Below are 19,888 nucleotides of genomic sequence, written 5' to 3' on the forward strand. Positions count from 1 at the left end.
ATAGAATTCACTCTTATGGTTTCTTAACTCTCAACAGCATACTCGCTTGCTTACTTCACTCTAATGGAATTCTAGTGCCAACAGCATACTCACCCGTTTTCTAATTAGAGAAGTGTGGAATGGTTGAGGTAACTTCAAATTTTTGATGTTTTTTCTTATAAGAAAGCATCCTTTTGCGAGAGTAAATATATGTATGCAGGTTCCCCAAGGTTTGAACTTGTACCTGTGCACATCGGTACTGCTACGAGGTTCTAGCCCATGGGTTCAAGCTCCATATCAAAAAAATTTGTGCCCTTGCATATATTAAGGTGGGGCCAGCATAATGGAGAATGCAACATATATTTCATACAAAGCACATCATCAAGCTGCATAATAATGGTAAATGAAACTTGAAATTACTGATTCTCTCATGAGAGTCATAATGGACACGTGAGGATTTTAGCATTCTTCCTAGCTACTAGCTAGAATTTAACATGGCATTTGTGCTAGTACTGACATTTATCCACTTTCACTAGTCAGTACCATACATTGATATCGAATCCAGCACAGCAACATACTCACAAAGTTGGCGATGCACAGTCTGCGCACACTCTCTTTTATAGTTCTACTTGGAAGTATTCCTTGATTTGTACCTTCATGAACAAGGAGGCTAGTCTTTGGACCAAATCATATATCAAAAGAAAGCACAAAACGACAATCAATCATCTTATGTTTATTTGAAAACACAAGATGCCAATCAACTGTCTCGTACATATTTACAAAAGGTGGCTAATAAATATGGCCTCTCTACTGTGCACAACACCGCATGTTGACTACCATGAGCCCTCTCATTTATGCTTCCTCTCATTTTCATAGTGGCAAATAGCATGTGTCAGCATGCAACAGGTAGTTGGGCGTTGATGATATGCATCTTTCCTTTGTATGATAAACGTGCGCTATATGGCATGCATTTTGCAGTACTTTGTTTTGATTATAGCTCCATGAGGAACTCTAGGATACTTTCTAATCTGTAACATGTTTACCATTGCTTCAATCATATGGAGGGAGGTTGCAACGCATTAATGCTAAGAATCTTGTGCACTACCATTATGAAACCTTGCACGTAGACTGAAAAGGATCACACCCTTCATACACTTGAAGGCCAGCCTTGCCCATTTGCTCAGTTGCAAAGCATGCGCACCGCTTATCCTTTTTCCCGGTCAGTGGCAATTCCCCCGCCTTATCAACCAGTCGAGGGTAGCCGGAGTCACACCATACCTACAGTGGCGAAAAAATAAGCTACAATGCCCTCCATCATACAAATAAGCTACAATGCCCTCCATAATGCATCAACACAAGCAAGAAACAATGCATTGGACAAGTCCCTCTTCGAAACACTAGTAGCATGTACGTGTGCGCGCACACGCACACAAAATCAAAAATCATTGGTTAGCATTGACCTTTACCTCACCCCCATGCTGTTGGCTCCATCTTGAATTGCAAACAGGATATTTTTTCTCTTCTGTCTCCTGCTGCTTGAGCAGCTTTTCTCCAAGCTTCGCTTTGGCTTCAACCTTTCTCAACTCCTTTGTTCCGTTGCCATTGCCATCATAATAGGTGCCTACCAGCTTGCCCACATATCTGTTGTATTCATCTCACAAGAGATCAAAATACGTGCATAAAAAGGAATATTCAAGACATCAAATACAAGTATTGAAATTCTTGTTGCAAAGTTGCACTCACTAGAAGAACCTCATCGATATTACGAACATTGTCTCAGGGCTTTCATTTCATAACCGACCCATTATGTAACTGTTGTACAGATTCAATTCATCCCAATGAAAGACATCAACATATTGGAATATGACCACCCTCCCGCTTCCACTTTGTTTTTTACTCACAGGCGTGTATTTCAGTGCCTGTGACTGCAAACATGCATTGTGCGAGTGTGTGCGTGCATGTGCATTCCTACGGATGTGCATGGACTGTATGTGGATGTGTCTGAGCATGTGCACATGTGCTGCGTGTACGTGCACGTGTGCTGTGAGCCTGCCTGGTGGTGCATACACACACGTGCCTGTGCACGTGGGTGTGTGCGTGCATGAGAGCCAGTACACATACATATATGAGATCACCCTCTGGATTTGCAGTTCCTACCTCCCTCATGCAAGCATCTCATATATGATCACACTCTAGCTTGTAATACAGTGGTACATGATCACCCTCTGGCTTGCCCTCCCCCCTCACTCACTCAAGCATGTATTTAAGTGTGCATGCACGTCTGCACAAAGGGGGGGGGGGGTGTCGTGTCCAGAGAGAGAGAGAGATTACATATATGTCTTGTTGTAAAAACTTCTCCAATCCACAAGACTTTTGATCTGCAACAGTAAAGGGTACACATAAGCACACCACCTTCATCTAGCATTGCTCTGACTCCCGAGGGTTAATTCGAATGTTCAAAATGTTTGATGCACACAAAACATGATAACTCTCATTAAGAGATTAAAGCATAGATCTTACTTCCATGGTAGAAAGCCCAACCACCGAGTCTGTCAAACCATCACCTGATGCAAAACACATGGCAAACAAGTCTGACATAATTTGGCAATAATCCAGAGTAAGCATGCGCTCAACTGTTTTTTCTCTCACCTTCTCCATGAGACAAGACTTACAAAAACTTTCTGTAGAGTGCACCTAGCACAGTGTGACAGGTCAGGGAGATAGAAAGATTGATTTTATCAACATCTACAAAAGACCCAAAGGGTCTATGAGACCAAAAAGTTGGTACATGTGGTCCATGAGTAAATTGGATGTCAAGACAGCATGAGAGAGAGAGAGAGAGAGAGAGAGAGAGAGAGAGAGAGAGAGAGAGAGAGAGAATAATAGGTCTTCCAAGAGGCAAAAAGGGTCATAATTGCGTACACTACTCGTACCAGTATGTACACTTTTTGTTCTAAATGCTCCATAAGTCCTCATAGTTACATGTGTGAATTTGATCAATCAAATAGGTCCATGAGATGGAACAAGTATCCATGAGCTTCAAATCTGATTTTTTCCTTAGTAGTGTACAGAATTATGTAAGTAAATATGTACATACTCCAAGAGAGTGAGATATTCTCAGACATTACCAGTAAAGTTTCCGGAAACAAAAGCACGAGTTGCATCCCTGGAAATCCCCAACAGCCAGAGTTTAGAAACATGAGTGAACGAATGTATCCTTTAAGCCTATATGTTGAAATTTTCTAAAAAGAAAAATTAAGGTGCTCTATTTTTTTAAGGATGTTAGTCTGATTCACAAATCAACAAACAGTAGGTAGCTGCATGCCCAAGAACATAACCGGCCCAATGCATATCCTCAAGATAAGCCTGATGTGACTAGGTTGAAATTGTCAAGATTGATTCCACTACTTGCTTCATATTTTCAAATAACTGGAGATAACACTGACAATTTGACCGACTTAAACGCACCAACTTTCGCGTGCATCACACATGTGAGTGCCACGTGGACATGCTTCCTACTTCTTGTCACTTTCTACGCAAGGTACGTGGCAGAGTAACGCCAGTTTGGGGCCGTTTTGGGGTGCCCAAGACATGCACCAATAGTTAGGACACAAGTTGGGCACAATATAAACACAATAGATGACCTTTAGGATAACTTTTTGGGGTCATAAAAGGGCTGGCCGACCTGAAACCAACCACCATCATGACACCCTATAAATAGGCAGTTTAGTGTGCACTCACATCTCAGTCTTGCACACGTACATGGTGGATACAACTATTGGATGCAGTCCTCAACCATTGAAGAAGCATCTAGAGATCATCATCATCACAAAAGCTGTGAATCAGCAAGTTACCTTATGTGCATTAGTAGATAGGTATGCATCAGCAAGATCTCATCCAAGATCCAACTTTGTCATCCAAGATCCAACATAGTAGATTAGGTTCATCTCTACTTCTCTATTGTGTCTTGCTAAGTTTTGATTTGCGTCAAGAGTTAATCATATGTTTAAGTCTTTCCGCTACCTTGTTATAAATATATATTATACATTATCGAAAGAGCCAATTCAACCAAACCACACTCATCCTTAATTCCATCACCAACTAACCAGCTCAAACTGCATTTATGAAATCATGGGCAGGGCAGGGATGTTCAATATTTTCGGAGTCTAGTAGTGTGTTCAATGGTGTGAACACACTCTTATTAAGAAATAAAAGATAAGGGCAATGGTGCCTATAAAAGCATCGTACATGGTGGAAGTATTATCATAATTCATTCATCATTGTGTTGTCCACTCACTCTCTCCATTGTGCTCCCATTGACTTCCACGACCAGCGTTGCCTGGGCCTCTTCCTGCTTGAGCTCCACAGACACAGGGACACCTTCTTGAGACACACGCCCCAGCCACGCCACCCCCTCCCTTGAGGGCCAACCATCACCAGTTTCTTCCGGACCCAGGAGGTGGACACCGACATAGTGGATCTTGTGGACCCTCCACGAGCTGCTATGGACCTACCTCGCCCAAGAGGAGTTACCTCGGACCAAGCCTCTGCACTCCAACGTGCCCGACGCCCTCGACCCCCCCGTCAGCCACAATCACCTCATCAGCCCCAGATCCAAGACATGCTCCACCCCCATCGAGCTACCTTTCCACGTGACGTAGCTGAGGGAGACCTCTCGACCATACTCGTTGACATTTTGGAGAGTGGTATACCATCTACTCGGAGCTGATGTTGCTCCCATGTTTTTATGTTCTTAGTATTCCATGACGACTTTCCATGGACAGTTTTGTATCACCCCAATGAGATAGATATATTTATGTTTTCATTCTGTTTTATTTTCCATTCCATGATGAGATATGCCATGGACATTATTGTACCACTTTGGTCTCATAGGCCCCTTGGGTCTTTAGCAGACGCTTAATATATCTTTCTTTCTCCTCTCTCTCTCTCTCTCTCTTTCTCTCTCTCTCAAGCACTGTGTGATCTCAACATCGCATCAAAGCTTGGGTGACCTTCCCCTTGCTTTTTTTGCAGCCACATGATTGCATTTTTTTATGCGTTTTTTTTCTACCTAACCTCACTTTGATGTAGCTGCTGTCAGAATACACAGCGGAGATGATGACCAGATCTGGGAAGTTGGAACACGAGCAAACGCAATGCACAAAACAACAGCACGAGAGAGAGAGAGATAGAGGCGTGTAACTCTGCTCTATATACACAAAGAAGATCCCGAAATGATACACAATGTGGCAAGGGCTGTGGGACCATTTTATATGGCCCCCATACAGCAGTCGGCCTGCAGCAAAGGCAGCCGACACGCTCAGAATCTCCACAACCAGCCACATATACCAATCGGCCAGCTGTCCTGAGTCGGCCAGCACTCAACTGAGGTCGGGTACTTGCAGGTACAGTCGGCCAGAAGATAGAGCCTCCTGCCAGCTCAGGACTGCCATCCAAGCCACATAAAAATGGAAAAAAATATGGGGAAAAATACGGGGAGTGGGGAAAGATGAGAAAACACCTACAAGGGCGGGCACACCCACAACAAAGGTCCTGGTGTCAACATAAAGACAGGAGATGACTTCTAACACCCCCTCTCAGCTCCTGGCTGTGAAACCAACCATAGGGAGCTGGGGTGCCGCCTGAGCAAATCCTGAGATAGCGACTTCGTGAAGAGGTCCACCGTACTGTCCTCCGTCGAACAGAACTCTAGCAAGATCTCATCAGCAACGATCTGTTCACGAACAAAGTGCCTCTGGATCACCATGGGTTCCTCAACTGGAAGACCAATCCTGCAATGCAACCTCTGCAGCTGCACCACCTCACAAGCAGCATCACAAGCAACCGGGTACTTTGCCTCTGTCAACGACAAGGCAAAAGATGACTGCCTCTTACTGCTCCATAAAACTCCTCCTGGGCCTTAAGAAGATCTCCTAGTGTCCGGATCTCCTCCCCAATCTGAGTCACTCCAACCGTGGAGTCGGACTCCATCCATCAATCCCCCTCCTGTGTAAAAGAGTCCATGATCCTTCGCATGCCGCAGAAACCACAAGATACGCAATCCTGCCTCCCAAAGAGTCATATGCAACCATGAGCTCAACTGCCTCATCGGGAAGCTCACGTCCAATCTGGTGTCCATCAACCAAATCAATGAACCATTCTACTTCCGAGTCAAAGAGGTATCACACAGCTCACAAGGATCAACACCTGTTTTGGTGCAAAGCCAAGTCCTGGAAACCTGCTGAAGACCACGCAAGGCCTTCTGAAACCTGTCAACCACTCCCTCTGAATCCGGAACCACAAAGCTTGAGAAACCACCTCCTTTTGCAAGTAATCAACTGCCACCTACCTGGCTTTTCGAGAGGGTCCCCGTGGAAAGAACATCCTCATCTACAGGAGTTTCTTTGTCTCGAATACTACGAGACATGAGAGCATAAGTTACCTGTTCAGTTTCCTCTAGCTAGTGAACCCAAGAACCACCAACATCAATACTGGAAAGTTCCTGCCAACTGTTGCCATCAACTGGCAAGCTATCCACCATCTGCTCCCGAAAAGCCTGCACCTGCAGCGTATCCACACTTAAGTGGCCATTACCACACTGCCACTCATCACAAACCTGAGGACCTAGGAGAGAGAGTGCTGAAAGCTTGTGAACTCCATTCTCCACTCCGCCTTCCCAAACCACCTCGCCTGTTGCTTTGTCCCGGAGAGCTAATAAACACTCCACCCGTACGCTAGTCTTGCAAACCTGATGCACTGACAACAGATGAAAACCAAGTGACGGACCATACAACACCTAGGAGGAATGCTTCTCCCCTCTGCCATCGGGAACTATCTCCAGCCTGCCCCCACTGTGAACTGGGATAGTGGATGTATCCCCAGTAAGAATGTGACCAGAATACCTGCAGAGATCCTGTAAATCTGAAGGAGTCGTGTGCCTGGAAGCACCACTGCCCAGAATCCACTCCCGAGTATCCGTTGCGAAGAATCCTCCAACCTCCTCCCTGCCTGAAGAAAATGAAACATCGGTGTCCATCACCTCCAGGTGCACAAAAGCCGGAGTCTTCATGATTGCTACTGAGGAATCTTCACCCTTCTCGGTCTTCCGCTTGGGACACTGCCTCCAATAGTGGCCTTTCTCGCCACAATCATGCCTTTAGTTTCTCGCGGTCAGCGACGGACTTCTTCTCAGAAGACTTCTCCGATAAAGCCTTCCATTTGCCCGTGTTACGGCCTTTCAACCGTTGGCCAGTTAAGGCCTCCGAACCTCCACCCTGAGAAGGGTTTGTGAATCGTTCCTCCTGGTCCACGACCATGGGCACAAGCTCCTCCCACGGGATGGTGCTGAGCCTACCACTGATAATCAGAGACAAGTAAAATGGTGAGTACTGAGAGGGCAAATGCGACAGCAACGTTATGGCCATGTCCTCTAACGATATCTCCTTCCCAGCCTCAAGAACTTCCTACTCAAGAGCCTACAGCTTGTTAATATGCTCTTGCATCGTCACGAACTTTGCAAGGCTCATAACCCGCATCTGTACTTCCAAGGAAATCCTCTTCATGGGCGATACCCTGTTGCAAAGAGAAGCCAAATGCTCCCATATAGCTCTGGCCAGCGTCATATGCTTTACATGATTGATTACCTGCGGTGTACAGTTGAAGAAGATAAACGAACGAACCCTGACGTTGACACGATCCCACATCTGTGCCTGTGCCTCTCGAACCTTTCGGATCGACGGTAACTCCCCTTCCTCTACTTCCGGCCGTGGAACCCCAACAACGATGAAATCAACGAGCTCGTAAGACTCCAGAACAGATTCCATCATAACCTTCCATATGCCGTAGTAGTTCCCATCCAACTGACGGTCCACCGGGAACGTGGGGAGTGTAGGGATCTTCACATGCCTCTCGGCCATCTCTAACAGATCTGCCATTGCAGGGATGTACTCTGAAAAACGGTGGGTGGGTGGGAACAAAGAAGAACTAACACCTGCAAGTGCTGTCCAGCAAATCAGCCCGCAGTCCTCTTGCTTCTCCTCTTCCCAAACAGTCCCGTACAGTCCACCAATCAGCAACACAACAGTCCCCCTCTTGCTCACACCATAGTGACATGGGACGGGGGGAACGGACCCTAGGGACGGGGAACGCCTGGGACGGGGGCGGGACGTCCGCGGGACGGAGGGACGGGGACGGCAGCCAAACAGCGGAACGGGGACGCCGGGAACGCGTCCCGGGAACGTTCCGGGAACGGCGTTCCCTGTCCGTACGGGGACGGTCAAACTGACCGTTGGCGCAGTTTTTGACCGTTGGGCGGGGCTTCAACGGCTGTCTCTCCTAGCCGTTTGGTGATGCGCAACTCCTCCTCAAGGCTGAAGCTCTCCCACATGGCTCCCCATCTTCTATACAAGAGACCTCCATGCTCTCCTCAAGCCATCTCCTCTCCAAGCTCTCCCTCTCCAAGACCCAAGGCTCAAGGCTCAAGCTCTCCCTCTCCAAGCTCTCCTTCTCCAACATCCAAGCTCTCTCTCTCCAAGCTCACCCTCTTCAAGCTCTCCTTCTCCAACATCCAAGCTCACCCTCTCCAAGCTCACCCTCTCCATTGTCCAAGCTCTCCTTCTCCAACATCTCCATCCCAATTCTCCATCTTGACTCTTTCTCAAGCTCTACCATCCATCTCAAGCTCTACTCTAGTCTCTATCACTATGGCATCCTCTTCTCAAACCCCTTCCTCTCCTCAACCCGGGTCCGCCGCCGCCTCCACCACTTCAACACCCGCTCCATCACGAAGAAGGAGGCCTGCCGTACATCGATGGAGTTGGTGGGATGAGGTAGAGTGCTCACAATACGGTCAAGGGGGTGGTTCAAGACCATGGGTATGTAAGCTTTGCGGCTACAAGCGAGCCGGCGGTGCCCACAAAGTGCGTGCTCACTTCTTGCATGAGCCCGGCAACGAAGTGCAATTTTGCAAGGAGGTTTCGGCCGAGAAGAAGAAGGAGCTCCTTGAAAAGCTTGTGGTTTATGAGGCGGCCGAGTTGGCAAAACGCAATCCTCAAGTGGCCGTCGACCCCACATCCTTTGTGAGGACATCAACGCCGCATGTACCTCGTTCATCAAGAGAGGCATCCGCTTCCCGGGGACGCCAAAGTACTCTTGATGAGAATTGGAACCCTCAATTGAAAGAGGAGGTGGACATGGCGGTGGCACGATTCTTCTTTCATGACCACATAGCATTTCGGGCGGCACGGTAAGTCCTTGGCACTATGCTCATGTACTATTCAAAATTCAAATATCATGCTCTAAACTTTAAAGACTAAAACTTAAAAGACTAAATGATGGTAAAAATCTGAATTTTGTTTGTGTTTTGCATATGGTGTTTTGGATAGATCTCCATACTTTCGGGCCATGTGCAAATTGATAGCGGAGTATGGACCCTCTTATGTTCCCCCCTCTTCGGAGACCATCCGCACCTCTCTCCTTGACAAGGAGAAGGCAAGCGTGGAGGTGGCGGCCAACCACATGAAAGAGCAATGGGCTGAAAATGGTGTTACCCTCGTCGTTGATGGGTGGAGTGACACTAGAAAGCGCTCCATCCATGGAGTTGTTGCCTACTCACGAGGGGAGACATACTTTGTCGACTCCCATGATGCTTCCGGGACGGGGAAGAGTGCCGAGATACTTGCTGCGGAGTGGGCAACAACACTAGAGACGGTGGGGGCGGAGAATGTCATTGCCATATGTGCGGATGGAGAACCGGCAAATAGGGCGGCGGGGACAATTCTCCAAGCAACTTATCCTCGCATCACCGTGTGCTTTTGCATGGCCCATTGCCTCAACAACCTTATCAAAGACATAGGGGCCTTGGATTGGGTTGCACCTGTCATTGAGGGTGCCAACAAAATAGTGACCTTTGTCCTCAACCATCACAGGGTGCAGCACGAGTTTTCCAAGAAGTCAAGCCTCTCTCTTCTTAAGTATTCCGAGACGAGGTTTGCATTCAACTTTCTCATGCTAGGCCGCTTGTGTACATGTAGCGGGGCATTGAGGGGACTCTTCCTCAGTGATGAGTTTGCACGCACTTCAGAGGCTTCCACGACGGTCGGCAAATTTTGCAGGGAAAGGGCGGATGACGCGGCATGGTGGGAGGAGGCCAAGGCGCTTGTGGAGATGGTGCAACCGATTATTGATCTCCTTAGGGTGGTGGATTCCACTCAACCATGCATTGGCAAAGTGTACGAGGCAATGGATCGCATGACAGAGAAGCTAAAAGCAATGTTCAAAGTCAAGCCTCACTATAAACAGGTCAAATCCCTATGTTTGAAAAGGTGGCAAGCCTACCACTCTCCCCTCCATGCTGCTGCCTACATTGTTGATCCTGAGTTTCAAGGCAAAGGGCAACACAAGGACAAAGAGGTGAGCAAAGGCCTTCGACAAACCTTGGATCGCCTTTACACTAGTGAGGAGGATCGCCGCACAATCAAGGACCAATTGCAGATTTATAGAGAGAAGCGGGGGGCTTTTGGTTTGGCAGATGCACAGGCGGACCGCTTCAAGGTAGGGTCTGCACTTTGGTGGGAGGATTATGGTGCGGAAACTCCAAAGTTGCAGGAATTTGCTGTGCGCGTACTCTCACAGGCTTGCAGTAGCAGTTGCCTAGAGCAACTCTGGTCAGTTTATAGCCACATTGCCTCTAAGAAGAGGAACCGCCTTGGTGTACAGCGTGCAAATGATTTGGTGTTTGTCAGTGCCAACTTGCGAATGCTTTGCAAGGGCTTGACAAAGAAGGCAGATCCTTTCACCGAATGGGAGCAGGCACAGCAGGACCCACATCTCTCTGATCAGCAGAGGGCCGAGATTTTAGAGGAGCTTGAGGTTGTGCCCGAGGCATTGTCCCCCCCACCTCCCCCTCCCCTCCCACTTGAGGACCAGCCTATGGAGGACTTCACCGAGGAGGTCACGATTGATCTTCACCCTTTTCAGCCTCTTGCCTAGTCTCTTGAGTCTTGTATCTTGGCACTTAGTCATTTTGCCTTGAGTGTACACCCTCCTTGGGCCTTTCATTATGCCATTTGGCATTTTTGTTTAGATTGATCATTGTACACTCACTTTTGTTTATCACGCCATCGGCGCCCCATTATAGTTTTTTGCTAATACGACTATGCATTTCTCCTCTTTTTGGTGCAATTTTGTGCTTAATGTCTTGGTTTCTAAGTGTAAATCAAGTGTGTTAAAAAAAATTGCAAAAAAACAATCGTTTTCAGATTGCCGTTTTTTCCACCGTCCCCGGGACGGCCTTTTGCCCCGTTCCCGTCCCGTTCCCCATCCCCGTCCCCGTTCCCGTTCCCCGTCCCATGTTTCTATGGCTCACACAAATCCCAAGAACAATCAAGAGCCTAGGGCTCTGATACCATGTCAGAATACGCAGCGGAGATGATGACCAGATCTGGGGACACGAGCAAACGCAATGCAAAAAACAACAGCACAAGAGAGAGAGAGAGAGAGGCGTGTAACTCTGCTCTATATACACAAAGAAGATCCCCAAATGATACACAATGTGGCAAGGGATGTGGGGCCATTTTATATGGCCCCCATACAGCAATCGACCTGCAGCAAAGGCAACCGACAGGCTCAGAATCTCCACGACCAGCCACGTATACCAGTCGGCCAGCTGTTGTCAAATCCACATAGGATCTCCTCGTAGAACGCTCCTAGTACGAGACACGAAACCTGCAAACAAACCAACCAAACAAGTAGGGGGTGTAGGCCTCACACACCACCCAACCATGGCAGCCGTGGGCAAGCCTAGAGCCACAAGCTGAGCTAACTAGGTTGACGTACCGACCAATCTCTACCTCGCGATGTCCCATACCGCCACGAAGCTACCCTCGCAGGCCTCGAGATTGCTGCCGGCCTCGGCTACGTAAAGCAGGTGCACTTCGGCACTAGATCCAGGCTCTAGACCATAGAGCTCTCACAAATCACGCGAGACTCTATATGACAAATGACTAACCTTGGCCACCCTTTTATAGGCTCTTGGCCGGTCATCCGGCGTCCACACTTGGGCGCCCGTCCGTCCATACTTGGGTGCCCGCCCGTTAGTCTATCCCTAACTCAGCTCGCCAATCAACCTACCTAGCTCCAAGCTTCCCCAAACCTTGAAGCTAGTCTTGTGTGCGTGTAGCACACGGTAGATACACACTGTGCACATGACATACTCTGTGGGCTTGCCCACGGCTGTCATGGTTGGGTGGTGAGTCAGTCCTGCACCCCCTTCTTGTTTGTTTGGTTTGTTTGCAGGTTTCGAGTCTCGTACCAGGAGCGTTCTACGAGGAACGTCCTATGTGATGTGCCTGGAAGCACCACTGTCTAGAATCTGCTCGCAAGTATCCGCTGCGGAGAATCCTCCAACGTCCTCCCTGCCTGAAGAAAATGAAATCACCTCTAGGTGCACAAAAGCCGGAGTCTTCATGATTGCTGCGGAGAAATCTTCACCCTTCTCGGTCTTCCGCTTGGGACACTGCCTCCAATAGTGGCCTTTCTCGCCACAATCATGCCTTTAGTTTCTCCCGGTCAGCGACGGACTTCTTCTCAGAAGACTTCTCCGATGAAGCCTTCCATTGGCCTGTGTTACGGCCTTTCAACCGTTGGCCAATTAAGACCTCTGAACCTCCACCCTGAGAAGGGTTCGTGAATCGTTCCTCCTGGTCCAAGACCATGGGCACAAGCTCTTCCCACGTGATGGTGCTGAGCCTGCCACTGGTAATCAAAGACGAGTAAAATGCTGAGTACTAAAAGGGCAAATGCGACAGTAACGTTATGGCCATGTCCTCTGACGATATCTCCTTCCCAACCTCAAGAACTTCTTGCTGAAGAGCCTACAGCTTATTAATATGCTCCCGCATCGTCAACGACTTTGCAGGGCTCATAACCCGCATCTGTACATCCAAGGAAATCCTCTTCATGGGCGATACCTTGTTGTAAAGAGAAGCCAAATGCTGCCATATAGCTCTAGCCAGCGTCATATGCTTTACATGATTGATTACCTACGGTGTGCAGTTGAGGAAGATAAACGAACGGACCCTGGCGTTGACATGATCCCACATCTATGCCTGTGCCTCCCAGTCCTTTCGGATCCACGGTAACTCCCCTTCCTCTACTTCCGGCCGTGGAATCCCAACAACGATGAAATCACTGAGGCGTAAGACTCCAAAACAGATTCCATCATAACCTTCCATATGCCATAGCAGTTCCCATCCAACTGACGGTCCCTTGGGAACGTGGGGAGTGTAGGGATCTTCACATGCCTCTCGGCCATCTATAAGAGATCTACCATTGCAAGGATGTACTCTGAAAAACAGTGGGTGGGTGGGAACAAAGAAGAACGTACACCTGCAAGTGGCTGTCCAGCAAATCAGCCCGCCGTCCTCTTGCTTCTCCTCTTCCCAAACAGTCTCGTACAGTCCACCAATCAGCGACACAACAGTTCCCCTCTTGCTCACACAAATCCCAAGAACAATCAAGAGCCTAGGGCTCTGATACCATGTCAGAATACGCAGCGGAGATGATGACCAGATCTGGGAACACGAGCAAACGCAATGCACAAAACAACAGCACAAGAGAGAGAGAGATAGAGGCGTGTAACTCTGCTCTATATAAACAAAAAAGATCCCGAAATGATACACAATGTGGCAAGGGCTGTCGAGCCATTTTATATGGCCCCCATACAGCAGTCGACCTGCAGCAAAGGCAGCCGACAGGCTCAGAATCTCCACGACCAACCACCTATACCAGTTGGCCAACTGTCCTGAGTCGGCCAGCACTCAACTAAGGTCAGGTACTTGCAGGTACAGTCGGCCAGAAGATAGAGCCTCCTCCCAGCTCAGGACTGCCATCCAAGCCACATAAAAATGGAAAAAAATATGGGGAAAAAAACGGGGAGTGAGGAAAAATGACAAAACACCTACAACGGCAGGCATACCCACAACAGAGGCCCTGGTGTCAACATAAAGACAGGAGATGACTTCTAACACCCCCTCTTAGCTCCTTGCTGTGAAACCAACCACAGGGAGTTGGGGTGCTACCTGAGCAAATCCTGAGATAGCGACTTCGTGAAGAGGTCCACCGTACTGTCCTCCGTCGAACAGAACTCTAGCAAGATGTCATCAGCAACGATCTGCTCACGAACAAAGTGCCTTTGGATGACCATGGGTTCCTCCAGTGGAAGCCCAATCCTGCAATGCAACCTCTACGCCCGCACCACCTCACAAGCAGCATTACAAGCAGCCCGGTACTCTGCCTCTGTCAACGACAAGGCAAAAGATGACTGCCTCTTACTGCTCCATAAAACTGCTCCTGGGCCTAAAGTAGGTCTCCTCGTGTCCGGATCTCCTCCCCAATCTGAGTCACTCCAACCGTGGAGTCGGACTCCATCCATCAATCCCCCTCCTGTGTAAAAGAGTCCATGATCCTTCGGAAGCTCCAGAAACCACAAGATACGCAATCCTGCCTCCCAAAGAGTCATCTGCAACCATGAGCTCAACTACCTCATCACACGTCCAATCTAGTGTCCATCAACCAAGAAACCTACTGAAGACCACGCAAGGCCTTCTGAAACCTGACAACCACCCCCTCTGAATCCGGGACCACAAAGCCTGGAGAAACCACCTCCTTCTGCAAGTAATCAACTGCCACCTACCTGGCTTTCTGAGAGGTTCCCGTGGAAAGAACATCCTCATCTACAGGAGTTTCTTTGTCCCGAATACTTCGAGACATCAGAGCATAAGTTACCTGTTTAGTTTCCTCTGACTGACGAACACAAGAACCACCAACATCAATACTGGAAAGTTCCTGCCAACTGCTGCCATCAACTGGCAAGCTATCCACTATCTGGTCCCGGAAAGCCTGCACCTGCAGCGTATCCACACTTAAGTGGCCATTACCACACTACCACTCATCACAAACCTGAGGACCTAGGAGAGACTCGAGAGAGTGCTGAAAGCTTGTGAACTCCATTCTCCACTCCGCCTTCCCAAACCACCTGGCCTGCTGCTTTGTCCTGGAGAGCAACAAAATGCTCATCAAACTCCACCCGTACGCTAGTCTTGCAAACCTGACGCACTGACAATAGATGAAAACCAAGTGACGGACCATACAACACCTAGGAGGAATGCTTCTCCCCTCTACCATCAGGAACTATCTCCATCGTGCCCTCACTGTGAACTGGGATAGTGGATGTATCCCCAGTAAGAATGTGACCAGAATACCTGCAGAGATCCTGTAAATCTGAACGGGAAGGAGTCATGTGCCTGGAAGGCACCACTGTCTAGAATCCACTCCCGAGTATCCGTTGTTGCGAAGAATCCTCCAACCTCCTCCTTGCCTGAAGAAAATGAAACATCGGTGTCCATCACCTCCAGGTGCACAAAAGCCGGAGTCTTCATGATTGCTGCTGAGGAATCTTCACGGTCTTCTGCTTGGGACACTGCCTCCAATAGTGCCCTTTCTCGCCACAATCATGCCTTAGTTTCTCACGGTCAGCAACGGACTTCTTCTCAAAAGACTCTCCGATGAAGCCTTCCCTTTGCCCGTGTTACGACCTTTCGACTGTTGGCCAATTAAGGCCTCCGAACCTCCACCCTGAGAAGGGTTCATGAATCGTTCCTCCTGGTCCAAGACCATGGGCACAAGCTCCTCCCACGTGATGGTGCTGAGCCTACCACTGGTAATCAAAGACAAGTAAAATGCTAAGTACTGAGAGGGCAAATGCGACAGCAACGTTATGGCCATGTCCTCTCACGATATCTCCTTCCCAACCTCAAGAACTTCCTACTGAAGAGCCTGCAGCTTGTTAATATGCTCCCGCATCGTCAACGACTTTGCAGGGCTCATAACCCACATCTGTACTTCCAAGGAAATCCTCTTCATGGGCGATACCCTGTTGTAAAGAGAAGCCAAATGCTGCCATATACCTCTGGCTTGCGTCATATGCTTTACATGATTGATTACCTGCGGTGTGCAGTTGAAGAAGATAAACGAACAGACCCTGACGTTGACACGATCCCACATCTGTGCATGTGCCTCTCGGTCCTTTCGGATCGACGGTAACTCCCCTTCCTCTACTTCCGGCCATGGAACCCCAACAACGATGAAATCAACGAGGTCGTAAGACTCCAGAACATATTCCATCATAACCTTCCGTATGCAGTAGTTCTTCCCGTCCAACTGACGGTCCACCGGGAACGTGGGGAGTGTAGGGATCTTCACATGCCTGTCGGCCATCTCTAATAGATCTGCCATTGCAGGGATGTACTCTGAAAAACGGTGGGTGGGTGGGAACAAAGAAGAACTTACACCTGCAAGTGGCTGTCCAGCAAATCAGCCCGCCGTCCCCTTGCTTCTCCTCTTCCCAAACAGTCCCGTACAGTCCACCAATCAGCAACACAACAGTCCCCCTCTTGCTCACACAAATCCCAAGAACAATCAAGAGCCTAGGGCTCTGATACCATGTCAGAATACGCAGCGGAGATGATGACAAGATCTGGGAACACGAGCAAACGCAATGCACAAAACAACAACACAAGAGAGAGAGAGAGAGAGAGAGAGAGAGAGGCGTGTAACTCTGCTCTATATACACAAAGAAGATCCCGAAATGATACACAATGTGGCAAGGGCTGTGGGGCCATTTTATATGGCCCCCATACAGCAGTCGGCCTGCAGCAAAGGCAGCCTACAGGCTCAGAATCTCCACGACCAGCCACATATACCAGTCGGCCAGCTGTCCTAAGTCGGCCAGCACTCAACTGAGGTCGGGTACTTGCAGGTACAGTCGGCCAGAAGATAGAGCCTCCTACCAACTCACGACTGCCATCCAAGCCACATAAAAATGGAAAAAAATATGGGGAAAATACGGGGAGTGAGGAAAAATGAGAAAAACACCTACAAGGGCGAGCACACCCACAACAAAGGCCCTAGTGTCAACATAAAGACAGGAGATGACTTCTAACAGCTGCCACATCAGCCCACCGCTCTCCTACCTGCAAACTGCCAAGAACCTCTCACATGCTTGCATTTTCTGTCCACACTGCTTCTGTGTATTTTTTATGCCCTTCTATATACCCTAGTATCTGCCCACTGCTACTTACATACTGAGAGTTGTGGGTTCAAGTTTACAAGTTTACCGTTATACTTACTGAAGTTCATTTTCTCAAGAACATGACTCAAGGAAGCAGTTGGTGTCATTCTTGCGTCCAAAACCGCAAGGTATCTTTTGTGTTCCACACATCGCCTAGCGTCTTCTTGTACAGCAGTACAGGATGCTGCCTCACAGTCTTCCATATGTCGAATCTCCATTGCTCACATCTACAACTCGAGCATCGAACTTGGCTACGGTCATAACCCTTCAAAAGGGTCATTTTGTAGAGGATCTGGGAGGTGGAGACAGAAAAGGAGGGGCTAGAGAAGGAGTGCACTCTTCCAGGGCCAAGATTTGCACCTTCTGCTCTTCCAATTTGGTACCCTATTCTGCGATTACTCACATCATCTGCTAGAGCATCTCCTGTACACTCATGTTTGCCGGCCTCGAAGGACTGCCTATGCACTCTATTCCGAAGTTTGTCGTTCGGTCTTCGTCGTAGCTCACCATAGCAAGAAAATGCACTTTCCGGAGTGCAATCTAACCATCCACTATGCGAGTGGGAGACATCTGGAGGGTGAAAACCAACCGTCCTTCGAGGGACAAGAGTCACACCGGAAGGGGTGGTCCACTGGAGTCTAGAAACCAACTACACAAGCGAGAAAAAAAAATCTTTCTTTTCTTTTTGGTTTTTATGGTTGAATCTTCACACTAGAAGAAGGCTTTGATACCAATGTAAACATGTGGAAGCTTTGTGGTCGAAATCGGTAACTTCAATGCTCAAAATTCAACAATCTTTCACGATGATTATCACACAATACTAAAGTAGATGTGCACAGAGAGAGAGAGAGAGAGAGAGAGAGAGAGAGAGAGAGAGAGAGAGAGAGGAGGACACAGTTTTGGGTCCCAAATACCCTCTCTAGGGTCCCACCACAAATGGTGTATTTGCTGTATTAGAATGATGCAAATCAAAAAATAAGGACCGAATCTTGACCTGCAATGTTCACCTTGGTGGGATCACCCCCCTTGAATGTCCTGGCCCTTGGAACACGGCAACCCTTTGTGAATACTGAGATACTAGACCTGATTTATGGCTGGGCTTTATATACTGAGATACTGCTGATTAAATCCTCACGACCTGATTAATAAGCATTAAATACTTATAATATCCATCGTTTTCACACCTGGTATTGGCTGGCCTCCCAAGCACACCTACTGGCTGCTGGGCAGCCTCTGTGCTGGCTGTGTGAGCTGCCCCTGTCGACTGCCTCGCCAGGGCCCCTAGAGCTGGTCGACAGCCCTCCCAACCCAAGCCAAGGCTGGTGGGTACAGCATGGGGCCCTCCTAGCCCCTTGGAGGTGGTTCTACACCTCCCCCCATGCCCACAGCAAGAGCCTTAGGCTCAGCTCTGGGGTAGCCCTATGGGCTGGACATGCAAACCTACATGCATCTACAAATGTCCAGCACCCGGTCGCAAACCAGATCCTCAGATCACTTGACATCATTCCAAACGGAGACTCACTGTACGGACTAGCACTGCTTCATGTGTAGAACAATGCACACCTGACCTCGGACGCGTAGAGTGGAACCTTGGTTGACTCGTCCCGGACTAGGCTCACATGGGACCAGTTTCCACTCCAAGTCCTCCACCTATATCTACGTGGCATCCAAGTGCGGGATGCACGCGACATTAACACAAGCACAAAGGAGGTCTAAATTCCGACCTTTAGATTGGATGACTGTCATCATCCCTTCGCTGCAAATTGACTCCAAAACTTGTCATCCTTCCTTTTACGCAACCTTGACTGAAATTCCTTAGATTCGACTCCACGTCTAATGTTGAAAACTATGCATATGTTCCGCTTGGTCTCCTTGTATGCATGATGTTTTCCATGTTTCTTGGCTAAAACCATATGTTGGACCAGAAGTGTTTGATGTTTCAGATCAACAGCAGGCAACCAGACGTGGTAGACGAAGCAAAAGTCATTGGGCCTAAGCAAATCCTTCTTCATTGTTAGAAGCATGGTTTCGGTTGACGAATACGTTAGTTCTATACGAAGTTCCGAGATCAAGGCACCCACGAAGCTGTTAGGCTAGACAACGAGTTCTTTCATGAGTATCCCAGTTATTGGCGGACTACTTGGAAGCCATGAACCTGTCGCCAGGCTACACAGAAGGGAATGTCACATGCACTCTGCACTGTAGTGCATGGTGACAAGATGGCTCGTCATGAATGCAACATTGTACAATATTAGCACCCTTTAGGATGATATTTGTCGTATACCGTGTGTAATCCTCAGTCCAGGATAAGTCAAGCACGAGCTACGTAGGTCATTCCTCAGCCATAGTGAGTCAATCAGTCACTCAAGTCCCTTAACCCACTTAAAGAGATTCATTCATGCATATAGAGTCAGTAGAAACCTTAGGGTTTGCATTAGAAAGCACTCTGCATATTGCATATCATTCATCCATTGTATATAGACCATTGCAGAAGCCTTGAAATAGCATCTAGTATTTTTAGAATATTTATAAGCATTTATCTTGCATTTTTTCCATGACTTAAAGCATTTAACACAACGATGGTCTTCTTTCCGAGCACGATCATGCCTTTGCTCCACCCTTGGAATTATTCTCGAGAGTCTCTAGTATGCCCCTTCAAGCATACAACTCCCAAGGCTGCTTCCTTGTCGTTTTGCTACTACCGACCAGCCCACAACTGCTACTCTGGCTGCGTTTCTTACTATGGATTTGTGCACCTTCCTGGGACTTCTAGTGCTTAGC

The 19,888-nt window shown here is 48.3% G+C and overlaps 1 protein-coding gene across 1 annotated transcript in view; it reads right to left on the bottom strand.

Moving 5' to 3' along the window:
• Positions 1-655: 655 nt before the first annotated feature.
• The window catches only part of MAPR4 (membrane-associated progesterone binding protein 4), a 63,645-nt gene continuing 44,412 nt past the window's right edge, over positions 656-19,888 (bottom strand). Inside the window, exons 4-8 of the mRNA XM_086775343.1 lie at positions 3,108-3,145; positions 2,500-2,543; positions 2,311-2,357; positions 1,446-1,620; positions 656-1,257 (exon numbers count right to left, since the gene is read on the bottom strand). Coding sequence (XP_086631469.1) covers positions 1,087-1,257; positions 1,446-1,620; positions 2,311-2,357; positions 2,500-2,543; positions 3,108-3,145 — 475 coding nt within the window. The 3' untranslated portion in view covers positions 656-1,086. The remainder of the gene's footprint in view (positions 1,258-1,445; positions 1,621-2,310; positions 2,358-2,499; positions 2,544-3,107; positions 3,146-19,888) is intronic.

This window comes from Cibotium barometz, chromosome 35 (assembly GCF_041138505.1).
Source record: "Cibotium barometz isolate CiBa-2024 chromosome 35, ASM4113850v1, whole genome shotgun sequence".
In the NCBI taxonomy this organism is placed as follows: domain Eukaryota; kingdom Viridiplantae; phylum Streptophyta; class Polypodiopsida; order Cyatheales; family Cibotiaceae; genus Cibotium; species Cibotium barometz.